This window comes from Astatotilapia calliptera, chromosome 19 (assembly GCF_964374335.1).
Source record: "Astatotilapia calliptera chromosome 19, fAstCal68.1, whole genome shotgun sequence".
Lineage (NCBI taxonomy): Eukaryota > Metazoa > Chordata > Actinopteri > Cichliformes > Cichlidae > Astatotilapia > Astatotilapia calliptera.
Genome location: NC_137440.1, coordinates 17,001,784 through 17,019,141, shown reverse-complemented (window position 1 = coordinate 17,019,141; position 17,358 = coordinate 17,001,784). Strand labels below are relative to the sequence as shown.

Below are 17,358 nucleotides of genomic sequence, written 5' to 3'. Positions count from 1 at the left end.
CAGTATGTACTTTATATACAGAAGAAAAAATGGCCTAAAGCAATTCATTTATCTGCACACCAGAATACACATTATAAACTGGAAGGAAAAGATAATGTGAAAAGACAGGACAACTACTGTTTCTGAATTAATACTGATATCCTTTCATAGCATGCATATGTGCACCCCTAGCTGGCCGATGTAGTTTCCCACTGCCTGCACTGAAACAATGGCATGATTAAAAATCAATCACAGCCATGTGGAGCAGAGGAGGGATTGCATGAGTCCACTGGAACATGTGAGGAAGCACAGCTTCTTCCTGGTTATGGGAGAAAGAGGCAATTAAGGATGAATAATGAACTGTAGCCCCGCTGGTGTCTGGGCTCTTTGGTGGAGGCACTTCAGAGGGATCAAAGCTTTCAACACATATGCTATAAGAAAACAGCAAGCAACAATGGATGAATGACTGAGGAATCTATTTATACATGCCCTTATGGGTATGTTGGAGTCTAAACCTTTTTTACCCCAGTGTTTTCCAGTTTCACATCAATAAATTATTTGTTGTATTGTACATGTAATTACAAAATTGTGTTGGAATATGATACATTTTCAAATCAAAAGTTGAAATACATTATGTTTTATACACCCCTCAAAAATGGCTTGGATTCGAAAGTTTGTTGAGGCTTCTCTAACCATGATGTTAAAGCAAGATTGAAGACCAATTATATTCATCTATTGTCTTTTTTGGCAGAAGATCAATGGCCAACGTCCATTCTATTTAATTCTGTTTAATTCAGTTCAGTTTCCAAATCACAGAAAGTCACTTCAAGGTGCAACCTGTTCCTTATGGTACTGCTCCTGTGTTAGATTTTTAAAAATCTAATGGTCTAGGGCACGGTAACTGAAAGTGGTCGTCAAATTATACGTAAAGTATCCTAAACACAGAAAAAGTATTTTCTAAACTGTGCATGTCCACTAATTGGCATTACCAGAGATTTATTAATTTAGCATCAAAACAGCATTTTAAATCCAACTACTTTGAAGTTTTGGATTCGATGGCAGCATGTGCGACCTGTCAAGCACAGCAAATTACCCTACAAAGAAGCAAGACAATTGTAACACTTAAAAAACTTTACTGCATTCAGTTGGAAAGTCATGCGCAGGGTTTTAAATTACATGTTTTGACACGTGGAGAAAGAGGATTTACTAATTAAATGTCTCTGAGATCAAATATCCAGATGAATGAGTGGATAAAAGCAGTTGCTGTCTGTGCAACAAAATACAGGTTTTGAAAACACCCTTTTCATTGGCAAAGCTCTTGGGCAATTAACTTACTGCAGATTTGAGTTTCAGTTTAACTCAAAAAGCACTGAAGCTTAATTAAGCAGTCATATTAAAACATCAGAAATAATAACAAATTGACTTGAAACAACTTAATGCGTGTTTAATGGATTGTACAAGATATTACATTTAGCCAAAACAATATTTAAAAATTGTCCATTCACTATTTATCTCATTACTATTTGCTTGCATGGATATCAAATGGTATATACCGGGAGCAATGAAGTCATCTTTTTGAATTACTTTGTGCATATAAATAACTACTTAGCATGGTTAATTGTGTACTATTTCCTTGATATGTCAAAGCATAAGATATTAATTCAAACTACTTTCAACATTTTGGCACTATGGCCTTGTTTTGAATCCCTGTGGCAAGAAGTCTGTATTTTTAATGTCGTCTCTCTGTTTCTGTTTTCAGAATGATTCCCATGACTAACAGGGCCTTTGTACTCACTAATCTGGTCCCAGGGATGCAGTATGACCTGTGTGTCTTGGCCATTTGGGATGATACTGCTACGACTCTCACTGCCACCAATATTGTAGGCTGTGTCCAATTTGTCACCACTGAGGATTACCCACAGTGTCAGTCTATTCACAGTGGCTTCATGGGTGGCACTATGATCCTGGTCATCGGTGGCATCATCGTGGCCACACTGCTGGTTTTCATCATTATCCTCATGGTTCGCTATAAGGTGACGAGTGGGATCCAGACTAATAAACTGCCCACTGTGAGTAACACATACTCTCAGACGAACGGAGGAATGAACAGGTTCAACGGTGCCCCACCACAGGTCAAATCTACAGTGGTGGTCATGCGTGAGGAAATGGTAGAGTTCAAGTGTGGATCGCTCCAGAGCAGTCTCTCTTCGTCCTCCTCCTCTTCTAACTCGTTAGACAGCCAAACAGCAAGAGGGGCTGGTGACCGCTACAGCATGCAAAGCAGTGAGTGCACCACCCTGCCCAGCAACAAGTTCAGGAGGCACGGCCCCAAAGCACGCCCAAACTTGGACCACCTTTTAGGGGCCTTCACCTCACTGGAGCTGCGAGGGGCAGGGAGAGATGGCGCAGGGACTTCTGGACCCTCCACCAGTTCCAATGCTATGGCAGTGGCTGTGGTACCACCGTCTGATAAAGAACCATTGCTTGGAAGGGCAGAGTCCACAACCATGCTGGGACGCATCCTAGGGCTCCCCCAGGAGGGTAAGCCAAAGAGGAGCCATTCGTTTGACATGGGTCACGTAGGGGCCACACAGAGTCGCAGCAGCTACCCACGCAGGATCAGTAATATCTGGACTAAACGCAGTCTGTCTGTTAATGGCATGCTGCTGCAGTATGATGACAGTGAGGATGAGAAGCCCAGTTTTGAGAGCTCCGAGTGGGTAATGGAGAGCACGGTTTGAAGACCATAAAGACCACATGTGAGATTCATGACCAAACAATAAATCTATATGAGAATAAAAGAAACATGAGTGAAAAGTGAAGGATATCCCAAAGGGAAACTATCTTCTGCATGAAGCTAACCCAAGTGACAATATAAGACACTCAAATCAATAGATTCCTGGTCAGGATCTCATCTCTGACAGTGTCAAACTGTATTTGAAAAATGTCCCCATTTTAAAACCACTGCAGAAATGGCCCACAAGGAATATTTCCCAAACCACAGGGTACATGAGATTATCCCTGAGGGGAGAAAAGGGAAAGAAAGACAAGAAATTCTAAGTGGATTTACTATGTCTTTATTAAAACAACTGAATACCAAGAGGATTTGCCTCGATTGTGGTGAAGTGGATCATAATGTCATGGACCCTCAGCATGAAATGGGACTACTGCAACAGTAGAAAGACCAGAGGAGCTAGTAGAAAATTAAAACAAAGTCATTTTTATTTTCAGTCATTTTTTCTATCATTTTTACTATTTATTATTTGAGGCAATTCATCAGCAGAAGCACATCTCGGTACTGAGTTTGTAGCTGTTGGTCACATACAAATAGACCCTCTCACACATACACATATGTAGAGGCTACCATCTCTCATACAGCCATTGCAAACACTTTCAAATTGATAACATGATTAATTTTCAGTAACAATATGGTCCTATTTTCTAGATACCATAACAATGAACCACAGCAAGCCAGTCTTGTATTTGTACCTCAGGTTATGTATCGTACGTTGTTATTTTAAAGCAAGTAGGACTACAGCTAAGATTGAACACAAACAGCTCCACACACAAAGTTCTTTGCTTGATTGTAAAGCTGTCAAAAAACTATTTGTTGCCATCCAGTCAAAATCCAGTGTGTTTCCAGCTCAGGTTAAATCCTGCTCTAACAAAATGTCAGTTTGAGTGCTTTGATACTCTCCCCATAGGTTAGCCCTGGTGACAATGGTCCCTGCAGGCAAAAGGCCCATTGATGTAAACAGAGTGTTCGCCTCAGGGTACGGTTTCAGATGTTATCAAGATATATTATAGTCACTGGACGTGGATGGTGTTTGAAATCCATCAAGCCCACTTAATCATTTGCCCAAAGCTGCCAAAAGCAGGATCTATCGTCAGGCTGTTATTCTCATGAGGTAACACAAACAAGAGAGTATGGCAATTACTCATTTAGCCAGGTTAAATGGAGGAATTTGTCATTTGATAAAGGTCATCGTGCTGCTTAGAAGAAAGGAAAAAAGGGGAACGATAACTCATTAAGGGCCAAACATTTCACCAAGTTACATGATACAGAACCTTTGTTGGTTTATGTATTATTTCAATTGATCCATCAGAGAGCCCATTTATCTTTCATTCTCTTTCATACAGGGCTGTACATTGCAGTAAAATACTTTGAATTAGACTCTACTCAGATTACTGCTGATCAAAACTGCAACATCTCTGCATTTTAATGCCTTTCTCGATATTCTGTGGATCTCTGCTGCATTTTAACATGTGGGATGGTCATCGGTTTTCGTTTCTTCCCTACAGTAGGTGTACCGTTCTGTATATTGGCATTCTTTTTGTACAATAACTGGGTGAGAATGTAAATGGGGATGGGGGAAGGGGGCAATCGTGCAGTAGTACTTTTATTTTTATGTGAAGCAAACAGTGAGAAGGTGCTTTACTGTGACGTACCAACTTGATCATTGTTAGTTGGCTTACTGAAATGGGAGTGGAGGAGTGGCTTTTGTTAAAGGGTCAAGCCACTCAAATGACTAAAATACTTATTGTCCAACTTATCTCAAGTGGTATTCCTGCATGTACACTGTAGACAATCTTGGTTTTATTTGCTCATGGTTTCAGAGAGCTTTGCCTCTAGTGCAATACAACGGTGTTGGAAAATGCAGACCAATATATATATAGTTTAACAATGTATCTCTTCTATAGATCTGTTACATCTGTTACAAAAATGATCAGGACCCTGTTTACCTAAAGCTTTAATCATTGTTTAACCCAATATCACCACAAAACGTGCAATAGACACGCCAGTCCACCGTGTCCGTTTCACTCTTTGCCTCTACAAAGCGTGAAAAGGACACGCATGTCGAAGTTCCAGTAAGCTGCAGTAAAAGAAGAGGGAGATATTTTATTTCAAGCCAACTTGAAAAGAATCACAGTAAAGTGTTTAAATAGATATTATTAACACATTTACATGTAAATACATATTAGCCCCCTAGCTTAACCATTTGTGGCGATTAAGGACCTTGGAATGTCCTGCATATGTTTTTTTGGTCACTACTGACTTCTTGGTTCTAAATATATTATCTGCCACTGCTGGTAATGCGGTAATGTAACTTCTGTATGTGTGTCCATTTCATGTTTTGGAGAGGCAAAGCGTGAAATGGACGTGGTGGACCAGAGTGTATATTACATGTTTTGCCGCAATACTGAGTTGCACTGTATCCGTGCCATACAGTATATCCATTCTAGCCAGTGAGCCACACTGCTGACATTAAGTGTGTTTAACTGTATATGACATACAGTATATCCAAATGAGCTTTAAAATCATGAGCTTATAAATTCAGCAATTTAAAAAGCACAAACATTCTCTAATAATGTGTCTAAAATAAATGATAAATTCAGAGTAATACCTACAAAGTGGCCAATGACATAAATCATTTGTTCAAGATGATTGCAACAGGGTTATGGGACGAAGCGTGCACTGCTCCAATGGATGAATGAGACTTTTTTCTTATTATTCTTATTATTCAGTTGCAGGGATAGCACTTTGTTCCAGAAAGCCACATGTGCATTTAGGACTGAGACAGTTGAGGCATGGAGTTACTTTTGTGTCATTTAAAATATTACATTTGCATTATAAAACATAAAAAAACAACCTTGTTTTTAAATCCAAAGGTTTTACTGTTGAGCTCACTCTCGTGGGCAGTCTCTGTTGGTCAGCATGGCAGCTTCCACAGTTTGCAAATAAGAGAGTGAGAGCATAAATGACATAAAATCAATGTGTAGGTGTGTTTGCACATAACATTCATCTTGGTAATGGCAATAATGTTATGTTTAAACTACGATTGGTATTATTTTACTTCACTTTTTTTTGCCTGTAGCCAGATATGGATTTTCATAATCAGTTTCCACATCACAGTTTGTTGAACAAAAGCAATCTACATGGAGTCCTTTATAAAACGAAACATTCTTTGTGTTATTGTGGCAAAGGCTAGATATAAACATACCTGTGCAGTGACTTTTCTGCCTTCTTTGCTCTTTCTATGCTTTCACCACACAATTATTTACCAACTGTCAGTGTTGTGACTCTAATCAGTAGAGACATGTCATATTTCACCTTAAGACCCACGTTCGACTTAACCAGCAGCAGTTTTGGATTTACACTCAAAAGTTTGATTGATATTAAATCAATGAAAAGAAAACTAAGGAAATAAGGAAAAAACATCTATACAGTTTTTTCTTTCTTTCTTTTTTTTTTGCAAAATTATCTTGTTTGTTTGCATAAAAGTGACAGAAAAGTACCCATATTAGTCCTTACTTCTTTAAGAACCATATATTGTTTTATAATAACATTTCTACTGTTTTGACAATCGTTCCCATTTTCCAGTTCAGTTCCAAAATGATCTGATTCATGAATTGAACAAAAACTAATTCAGCAGCAGCAGCAGCAAAACCGTTCTCATCAAAACCCTCCAATATCAGTGTAAATGTTCTTCTGTACCAGAGCTGTAGCCCAGGTGCAGCAATAAGCTACACAGACATGCTTCTGTATCACTGTCTGATTTTTTTTTGTTCCCAGCATATTGTTTTCCACGAAAACCTGTATGAAACACTTTGAATCACTGCCAACTATGTAACTTTTCGCAGGAATTTGCTAGCCTGAGGAATACCTACACAATGCTGAACAGAAAAAATCGAAATGACTGAGCCCGTAATAAAGTGTTAATCTTTATCTTTGAGATTTTGAGTCCTCAACGAATGTCGTTTTACCCTCAATTTAATGTTTGCCAAAACATTACAACTTTTTAAACAATTGTTAGCTTACATTTTTGAAGATTTTTGTCTTTGCTGCAAATGAATGAGTGCTACAGACCGTGTGATTCATAACATTTATTATTTATTCTTAACAGAATAAGTCAGATTACCCAATATCATCAGCACGTTACTTTAGTATCTCAGGTATTTTGTTTGCAGACACTTGTCTGCCTAATTTGCCAATAACAGTTGGTTTTAATGACAACGATGCAACAAAGTCACAAAAAAAAAACAAGTTAGGTACATTTTTATCTATATTGTCCACTTTCATGCAACAAATCATCCTCCCTCTTTTGGTTTCATTTCTATTAATTTCTCATTATATCCTGATAGTTTCACTCATTATTATAAGCGGAGAGCATTTTACCTTACATATTAAAACAAGTTGTTTTGCTAAAGATTTTGAAATTGAATTCATTGTGACTATAAGCAGAAGAAACCTAAATCTATTCCCATCTGTTTTATTTCATCTGAAGTTTCAAGGATGCTTATTTTGGAATTTGAGCAAATAAAACCAGAAAACATTTGCTTTTGTGACACTGGGGGTACACGTTGAAATATGTATTTTAGTGAATGTGTGAAGTGACCCTTTAACCTGCCGTCTCTGCTTGTGACATCATATAACATCCCCCTCCACTCTGCTAACTAAGATATAAATTTAAGTGTGTATTTGACTCAACATAGTCATGATTCTCACCTGAGGTTCCAGGACAAAAACAAGAAAAAAAACCTGTTTATGTGTGAAAACATTTTGCTACAAAAGAATATAAAATATTGTCTAATTCCTATGAACCAAAATGGCTCTTCTGTCTTTCTTCTTCCTGCGACATCAAGTTACTTTACAGATTCCATTATTGATGACATTTTTCAAATGTGATCCTTATGAATGGAAAGTGTTGTCTAACCGCGTCTGCCTACAAAATACAAAGAAGCTAATGGAGTGTTCTTCCCCTCATGCGGTGTTTGTTTACCGCAGATGAGCCACGGGTTTTCCTCCTGAGGTCCAGCTGCTGTAATCAGGCCAGTTGCTGCTGACTCACCTCAGCACTGCCCTTATTACAAATCACCGGTACATGCAGCTCCTGGCCAGAGCCCATAATAAGGCCTTAATTCATATAATCTGTCAGGAAAGGTGCTTACGGCAGCACAGAGTAAATATAATCTCCACAAGGGCCAAGCGCTGCTTGATAAGACAGCGATGTGCACCTCCTGAAGGCTCAAGAGGAAGATGACCGCTGCGTGCTGAACGTCGGGAAGTTCGTTTGGAATGGGGCTTTGTGTTTTCACGATACAACGGATATTCAGATATACACTTTTATAGGATCTGAGCTGAAAGGTTATCAGATAGACAGCAGCATTTTTTAAGAGAGTAAATTAAGGACACTGCATTTTTTCTCACATCACAGGTTTATGTGTGAGATCTGCAAGAGCTATCAGGTTGCTATTCAGTAAAACAAGTTGAAGAAAAAAGCACCTTTAACAAACCTGACAGTAGTCTTTTTGTGTGTTTTTTTTCTTACACTGTTGTTTCTTTTTGTGACAGCTACATTGAAAACAAATCAGAGCGTCAATGTGTTTACAAAGTCTGCTGCCACTTAGCATTTATTCACTGAAACTGAACATGAGCCCAGTCTGCAGGTCATCATATTTGCATAAAGCCTTGGTAAATAAACCTGATGTTTTGATGTATCTGGAAAACAAAGAAATGTTTTTTCCCTCACTATTGCTGAAGTTGGAATGTTGATGAAAAAAAATGTAACCGTACAGTCCACAAGAAGAAAGCTACATGAGGTAATACAGCCTGTTTCTACATCCACCTTTCTAAATATAGCGCAGGTATGATTTGCCACACAGGAAAACATGGATTCTTGCAATCGAGAAGCTATAAAGAAACAGCATAAATAATGGCAAAGCATGGTACTTCAAATAATATAAAATATTTTAAGATATTAATACCACAACAAAAATAATTCTTAAAAAAAAAGTGAATGCAGAGGAAAGCAGAATTGTCTTACTTGCTTACTTATTGAACCACTGAGTAATACAAAAAAAGTCCTTTAGTGATGAAGGGTTACACAGTCTGGTGATTTCTTAACCGGAGGTGTAATGGTTGGATGACTCATGAAAAAAAATCAGCTTCTGTCTCTCTCACTCGTCAGGCTTACTCTCGGTACCTTTGTGTGCATACAATAGCTGTAACTGTATCTGTAATCTCTAGACTTTTCAGACATGATTTTTGCTGCTCAGCCACTCTATTGGGGAAAACAGTCAGGTTCAGTAAATGTTTGTATGATTTTCTGATCTCTAATTCTATATTATACAGGATTATCTTTGCAAGATGCACAAAACTGAACAACTGTGCAATTTGCACCTTTGCTTTTCTTCTATTTCTGAAACAGAGACCTTAATGTGCAGCACGTGAAAAGGACTGTTCATCCTTAGGCCACATGTCTTTAAGCATTTTCACTTCGAATCTATTCAGCTGAAACAAATTCTAGTGTATTTAATTTGAAATGGTGAGAGTGTCCGTCAAATCAAATGTGGCCAGAAGAGCCTCTTTCCAGTGTAGTCAGTGGACTCTGGTGAGTTTTCCTTCCAGAGGAAAATAACCAAACACATTTGATTTGATTTTTGTGAAAACAGTTCTGGGATTTTAGAGTAAATTGCTAGTAACAAATATATCTGCTGTCTACGAACTGTTCGGCGAATATTTCTGTTTAGCATGTATTTATGTAAATCACTGGATAACCATGGCCAGCACATTAGGACAGAGAACTATTATGTTTTGCTTACATCCTTTGTGGTTTAAGTTGATTCAAAAGAGTAGCATCCCAGAATGTTTGTACAGATGCCTCTTCGTTCTCTCATGAAGTGTTTGTTAGAATTAAGTGATTTATCTGCAGGTGCAGAGTGATAAACATAACAATCACATCCATAATTACTCATTTCTTTGTGAGCTCTTAGTGAACATAAATGTACACAAGAAGTTTTAGAATGCCCACTCCAGAATGCAAAACATGCAGCAGCTCTCCGAGTTACTTATTAGTCTGTATAATAAGTGCTTTAATTTTGGCTGGTTTCTAGGAAGTCAGCTTGAACAAAAATCATACCAGAACTGATCGATGCATTATTTATTCCCACCATGTTAGAATGTTATCATATGCTATTTACCAAAGATAAAGGTGAGTTTTGCAGGCATTGGTCCAAATCCAGAGTTTCCTACTTGATGATAATTTTTTTAATCTGCACACCATGGGCTGACACCGCCATCTTTGAAGAGATATGACTCAAGAATCAAATCCAGTTTCTGATGAAATTAAATGGTCCAATCCGTGGCTTCACAAAGAAAGGTAACTTCTATGAAACTTCCTCAAAAGCACCCCTGCTTCAGGACTGATTATTTATTAACAAGTGTAAAATGTTATTCTATTTCAAATAATAGTAGACAGTTACTGCAGGTACCTCTTAGTAATTTAAAGGGATAGTTTTACAAATTATCACTTTAACCCTACCTACCATAGAACCAAGTCCGCCAGAGCTTATCTTTATATTTTTACATGCTGTAGTGCCATTATTGGGAGCATTTCAAATTGCTATACATCAATACAACTGTTATATCCCAAATTTTAATAATATGTATGCATTAAGTCCATAGTAACTACATAAATTGCAAAAAAGTGGAAAGAAACTACAAAAAATTGAAAATCGTTTTTGTTTCTTTTTTACATATATTTCTAGCTAGAGAAATTTAAGACGTTTATCCCTCAAAACTGTAAATACAAATAAGTAGCACAAATTAGTTTCCCACCACAGGAAATTTATTTTGAGTGTCTTCATAGTTTTATTTTCAGATATACCAATTTTTATACACTGCAGGAAAAACCAAAAATAAATATCATGTAAATTTGTAAAAAAAAAAAAAAGTGCATCAAAATAAACTATTTCCAGCAGTGCAATTTGAGTTCTAAGCATCCCAGAAACTATACAGAAAAGCATAAAGTCAAACACGACTTTTAAAAAACACCAGAATAGGCTTACAAGGCCCCGAAGATAAAAAACTACATTTTCCGTGAAAATGATGTCATTTCCGGTTTGGGGCAGGAAATGGCAGACATGCGATAGTTTGTGCTAACAGCTATTCCAATGTAGGAAGTGTTATGAACAGCTGATCAGGACAAGCTGATGGCATAAAATGTAAGTACAACTCCTCCGGTTTCATATGCAAAAAGAATTATTGCGCTAGCTTATGTGGTTGCAGTTCTACAAGGATTAGAATTTAAATTTAAAGGATTTAAATAGTTATGCAAAACAGGGTCCAGAACAGCAAAACAAACAAACAAAAAAATGTACTATTCATCAGGTGCAAGCTGTGTTCCAGGTCAGGAAAGTGCACCAAGCAGGACTGCTCAGTAAAACAGTCAATGTCTCAAATAACATGAATGAAGCATAATTAGCAGAGTCAAAATTGCAGACACAAACAGTGGGAGCTCAATTCAAGGTTTATTTATTAGGATGACGTGTGCAAGGGGACGGATGAATCCCAGACAGAGGTTTTCCTGAGAGATTTATTTCAGAGTGAATTCTCAGTCCGACTGGCTGGCACGTGACAATGTGAGACGGGGAGAGAAGCTCAGGCACACACTAGGAAAGAAAAAAAGGCTGAATCTGATACCAGTGTTGAGCTGTAGAATCTGGCAAAGGCTGGATGACTGAGCCAGTCCTTAAATATTCACGAGGGATGTGATCTGGTGCAGGTGTACCAGTTACGGATCAAACAGGAACTGCTGAGAGTATGTGCATCCAGGAAAACCTCTGACAAAGTAAGGCCTGCCCACTCACACACGTTCAAACCAAAGATTCACAATGAGGGACAGGTCCATGTACTTCAAGAAACTGAGGAACAGGCAACAGCTCTAAAGAAACAATAAAAAGCAATAGTTAATACATTTATAGAGTTTATCCAAGATGATGGAAAGAATTGAGCAAAGTCTCAGATACAGTATGTGGGGGTGTAACTGGAGGCAAATGCATCACAGTGGGCTTAATCATGGCATTAAAAAAGGGCGGAGCCTGTCACGGAAGATTTAAAGTAGGGAAGTAGTAGCACAAAAATATGTTAACTAAACGAAATGGGATACTAATAACAATAAAAATAATAATTCAAATGTGGCATTCAGAGCTGTGCATGCAGAAAAGGATTTATTTACAGCAGCAGGTGAGATATGTACACATATACAGCAAATGTGGGGAGTGGCCTCCAGGGATTCCAAGGGAAGGTCCAAGGCTGGGGGAGGAAACACACTCACACTCCTCTTCACTTAGCCCATGATACAAAACACACTCAGTCCAAAATCCACGCCGTGCCTCATTCACACTCTTGCTAATCCAGGTAGGGTCCAGGGAATACAGGCGGGGGTCCAAGAAGGTGGAAGTAAGTACAACGATCCACCGAGGACCAACACTCCACCAAGGCCTTAAGTACTGCCTGAAGCAATTAGCAGAGATGAGCAGCAGGTGAGTAGTGCGTGAGCGTGGAGTCCAAGATGGCCCAAACACCCAGACAGCGCCCTGGAGGAAAAGGTGAGTACAGCAAACCATGACAGTCTGACCCGACCCAATGAGCATGCCCAATATAGTTTTTCATTCTGACTCTCACAGAGTCCCATGTAATACGTGCAATAGACACGCCGGTACATTGTGTCCATTTCATGCTTTGCCTCTCCAAAACATGAAATGGACAAGCATGCAGAAGTTGCATTACCAGCAGAGGGAGATTATATATTTAAAGCCAAGGAGTCACTAATGAGCAAAAAAAACGTATAAAGTGCATCGCCAGAGACGATTATGCTAGGTGACTAATATGTATACATGTAAATGTGTTTTTCCCCACAGAAAAATTTACCTCGGATAAATAAGCTAACCCGAAATAAATCCTACCAATAAGCAGAATTGAAAATGACATTGGCCTCCACACAAGCTTAAAACTTTCATTCCCTACACAAATATAAATAATTCAGTTTAACTCCATATCATTAGCACTAAGGCTAATGATATGCCAGGAGTCTCCACACACACACACACACACACACACACACACACACACACACACACACACACACACACACACACACACACACACACACACGGCAGTATATGCAGATTCAGCTTCCTCACTTGAGTGGAATAAGTGTTCTGATTTGTGCCAGCTAGGATACGAAATAAGCACTTTGTTAACAGCAAAGTTTTGATGAATAGAGAAAAAGCAGGCAAGATTTGTTGACTATCATTGTTTCTTTGGCTGTGCTACCCAGTAGGCGCGTTCATCCTAATTATCTTGATCTGCTTTCATCTTTGACTTTCACTCTCAGTGCTTTACTCCAGAAACTACTACTTAAGTTTTATTTTGCAGGGCAGTAACCCCGTTTAGGCTGTCTGATTTTTTTAAACAGTTACTTTAATGCAGCTTTTGCACGCTAGCAGACCCACAATGCATCTATCCATCTTCTAGGATGCCTGAGCGTGGCCCGCAGCAGTCTGTTTTGTCTTTTTATAGAGTCAAAGCAGATTTTATTGGAGGTCATGAATAAAGGTTTTCATGTCCAACATGCTTTTTGAAACCAAGCCTTATCTATCATCGCCCTCATCACTACATTCATGGTGTTCCTGTATTCCTTGAATGCTATATTAATAACCCTATTATTAATAGCTCCTAAGGGACACACTAACTCAGCGTGGGGTTTGTTTATTCCTGAGACAAAGTTGTCTGGGCAGGGAAAGTTTAAAATTTGTGCCTGCCAGATGCAATTTTGCCTCTTCTCCGAGTCGGTCTGCTTTCTATCTGGCTTAATAAGTATCACATTAGCTGTCACTCTGACTCTCTCTCTGTAACAAGCAATTAAGTGAAACCTGTATAATAGTGTAATAATAGTCAAACTGCAATAAAATGCTTCTCTGGATGGATAGAAAATGCAATTACATCACCCCATTATTACATTAACTGTCATTTCTACAGTTTCTTCATGATGGGCTCATATTTCTATTAATTCCAGTCTTGATATTTTCATGTCTGCCATACCTAACATGATTTTATGAAGTATTTATTCCTTGAATAATTTTACCAACGTCTAGTTATTTCAGCAGATGTAGTAATGACTGGCTGAAGAAAATCATTAACAATTGTAGAGTAAAACTTCACTAATCTATATAATTTATTCAGATTCAGCAGTTTGGAGACAAAGTTAGAGAAATAAGGCTGAGATACCTGAGGTGGGATAATGAATAAATTGAACAATTGGACCTCTGAGCAGCAGAGGAAAAGAGGAAGACTAAAGAGAAGTTTTATGGCTATAGTGAAGGAGAACATGCAGAGGGCTGGTCTGACACAAGAAGCATGGGGGAGATAATCCTCTGTGGTGGCCCCAAAGGAAGCATCTGAAAGAAGATGTAAAAGATTCAGTCCGTTCATTTACATTAATTTCCCAATACAGCAGGCATGCAGGCTTCACATAACTCTATACACAGCAGACAGCTAGTAGGTAGAGAGTATGGTGTTGTATTAAGGGCTCAGCATTCTTCTGTGTAGGCAAATACCTACGCAAATGGGAGAATAATAAAAAGAATAACTTCACTCCTTTACATATTGAAATATTTTTTTTCTATTTATTTTACATTTAAGTTTTTTGTGAGTTTTCACAATCAACCGGAGCTGGCCTCCTGTGATGCACCTACACAATGTCTGTGTTCCCCTAAACTTTCCCTGCATGGGAGCTGCGCTAAGTTTCCAAATAACCAGTCAATGCGTGCCCTGCGTTGCATCAGTACTTCTCCACCTCCACTGATTATTTTTTCAACACCTCCATTTTTTCATCTTTCAGCTCAAGAACTCATGTGCTATTCAGAGTATGATGTAATATGCGATGTGAGATTTGGCACTGAAATCACCCCTGTATGCTGTCGATAGCCCTGTTAAGTGAGCATGTCAATACTAACGCGTGAAGGTCACAAGCAAAAAAGGGGTAAACCTCAATCATCAATTTAAAAAAAAAAAAAAAGAGAGAGAAAAACGAACTAAATCTCCCCTGTCAAATAGTGTTATCAACAGACACACATTTCTATAAATTAAAGTAAGTCTATGAAGGCTTTTCAACCTTATCTGTGCAAACTCAACCTATAAGCGCTTAAGCAATGCTTCATTCAGCTGACAGTTAATCACAAACTTACTAAAGAAAAGCTTAGATAAAGTTGTGTTTACTGAATGTACCCAGGAGAATAAAACTTTGAGCTCTAAAATGTAATTGCTGCCTTGCAGACTGAAAAAAAGCTCTGGAACAGAAATGTAAAATCTGTCATGATGGAATTTCTAACTGACTGTTAGAAGCGATGCAGCAGTTTGACAGCTCGAATCAGTTGGTTGACAGACTGATTTTTTTATTATTCAAAAATCTGCGATGATCTGAGCAGAAGTTTAATACATTTTGTCTAATGGCAGAAGAAGCAACTTGTGTTCTGGGGGCCTCTGGATGTCTGGAGTTTTGATCTCCTCCACACCTGCTTCACGCCCTGGAGGACGGGGCTGTGGCCCCCCCACACCCTCTAGCAGATTATTACATGAAGGAACCTTTTAAAAAAACAAAAAACAAGCGCGTCCATGCTCACAGGTGTACACACGGGTGATCACACCCACAAACTACACCCTTTTTGGCTCCTACCTCAAAGCACACTGTGTTCTGTTGATCTTATGTGCTGCACAATAATGTTTAACATTTAGTATTTACTGTCATATTCCCATATATCATTGTGATGTTGTTTATTCTATTACTCTTGTTCTCTTCTGCTTGCTTTCTTTTTTCTTTCTCAGCAGGTGATCCAGGTGATCGATATATGCATTTTTTTTTCTCTGCCCGTTCTGTTGGTTTTTGTCTTTTGCCCTTCTCCCCCGTCCCTCTTCTCAGCTGTTTCTCTTTCCCTCTTTCTTTCTCCCCTTCTTTCCCCCAGTCAAGTCTGTCCCGTATTCAGTAAGTGAAAATAAAATAAACAATAAAAGGTGAATCAAATGGACCATTATGGCAAGGCTGGGATGGTCAGTTTGGTAAAGTAAATCCGTTGGGCATCTTTCTTTGCCTTTAGACAACAATTCTGATGGCAAAAGAGCCAAACGGGACAGGCCAAAAAAAAAAGAAAAAAAAAAAAAAGAAGAAGCAACTGTTTGCTGTTAAATGTCTTAGCTGCACCAGTTAATCTCTTTTTATATTTGGTAAATGATTAAATGACTGTTGGTATAATGAACCTATAGGAAACAGTCATCTGATTTTGATGTGCACTTTAAGGTCTATTTTGTTTTTGCGTGTCTCGGCTAATGGATTGGATGGAACTGTTTGGTGGGAAAAAATTAAATTAAATAAAATCTCACAGCATGTGGGCGACAGATCCGGAGGTAGAGTGTGGAATCCACTAATTGGAAGGTGAAAGGGGTTCGCTCCCAGGCTCCTCCACTCCACATTTCAAAGTGTGTTTAAGCAAGAAACTGAATCATAGACTAGGCACAAGAAAATGTGATGTACAAACATACAAAATACAGGCTTTGTGTGAATGTATGTTTGAAGGGGTGAATATAACTTTGTGTTAATCAAGATGAGTGGTTGATAAAACAATAAAATGCTATGGATGCAGTCATCTTACAATTTCTATGCCCTTCACCAAACTGCAGTGCCAGCTAGCCAGTGAACACAGCAGAGCTAGCAAGCATAACAGACAGTTGTTCCCCCAAGTGTTTCAGGAGGCACACACTGACCCCAAAATCATCAGGTGATTCAAACTAATGTTGTGTCTTCTATAGCATAATAGCAATTATGGCTTCTTGTCAAATCTGCCCAACAGCAAACTCTAAATGTTTCTGACCAACTGGTTCCTTTTTTAGTAGGCTCGCGCCCAAAAAAACAAAACAAAAAAATAAATTGCAACCAAATTAAATAACAACTCGAGGTGAGAATTAATGTCAATATATAAGATAAGTTAAGATTACTGCTGACTGTAGCTATCACTGCAATAATGCAAAATCTAATTTAGTGACCCGCAGCATCAGTAGAATTACATACTGCAGCTCCTGATCAATAATGTTCGTCTGCCTTTCCTTAACAGGCCTATATTGTGTCTCACTGCTGTTGTATCAGTGATAACAAGAAGTGCCAGCAGCATTAATTAACAATATATGTTTGTCAGTAATGTATGACATTGTAGGTTATTGGAAGAAAAATAAGATAATTGGAGTTATCTACACATTTGCCAGAGATGAGGTGGAAACAAAGGAGACAAATTACACAAAAGCACATGCGACTTTCAGATGGACAGCTTTTGTTTTGCTGTCAGGAGAAGCAAATAAGCTCCATTAATGGTGGCAGTCTAAATCATCCTTTGACTGCTGGCTGAAGAAACATCACTTTATTAATGTTATCTAAAGATTTAGTGTCGCTACTAAAGCTGAAACCAGACAGAAAATACTTCAGCGAACAAGTAATAGAAGCCTCTCCTGAATGAGTTACAATTCAGTGGTAAGATCGGGTAGGTAATACC

The 17,358-nt window shown here is 38.5% G+C and overlaps 1 protein-coding gene across 3 annotated transcripts in view; it reads left to right on the top strand.

The window, feature by feature from the left end:
- The window catches only part of LOC113012449 (leucine-rich repeat and fibronectin type-III domain-containing protein 2), a 140,615-nt gene extending 133,028 nt beyond the window's left edge, over positions 1-7,587 (top strand). For all 3 annotated transcript variants that reach the window (XM_026152663.2, XM_026152665.2, XM_080293441.1), the window contains one exon: positions 1,739-7,587. In XM_026152663.2, coding sequence (XP_026008448.2) covers positions 1,739-2,720 — 982 coding nt within the window. In that variant the 3' untranslated portion in view covers positions 2,721-7,587. The remainder of the gene's footprint in view (positions 1-1,738) is intronic.
- The last annotated feature ends 9,771 nt before the right edge of the window (positions 7,588-17,358 follow it).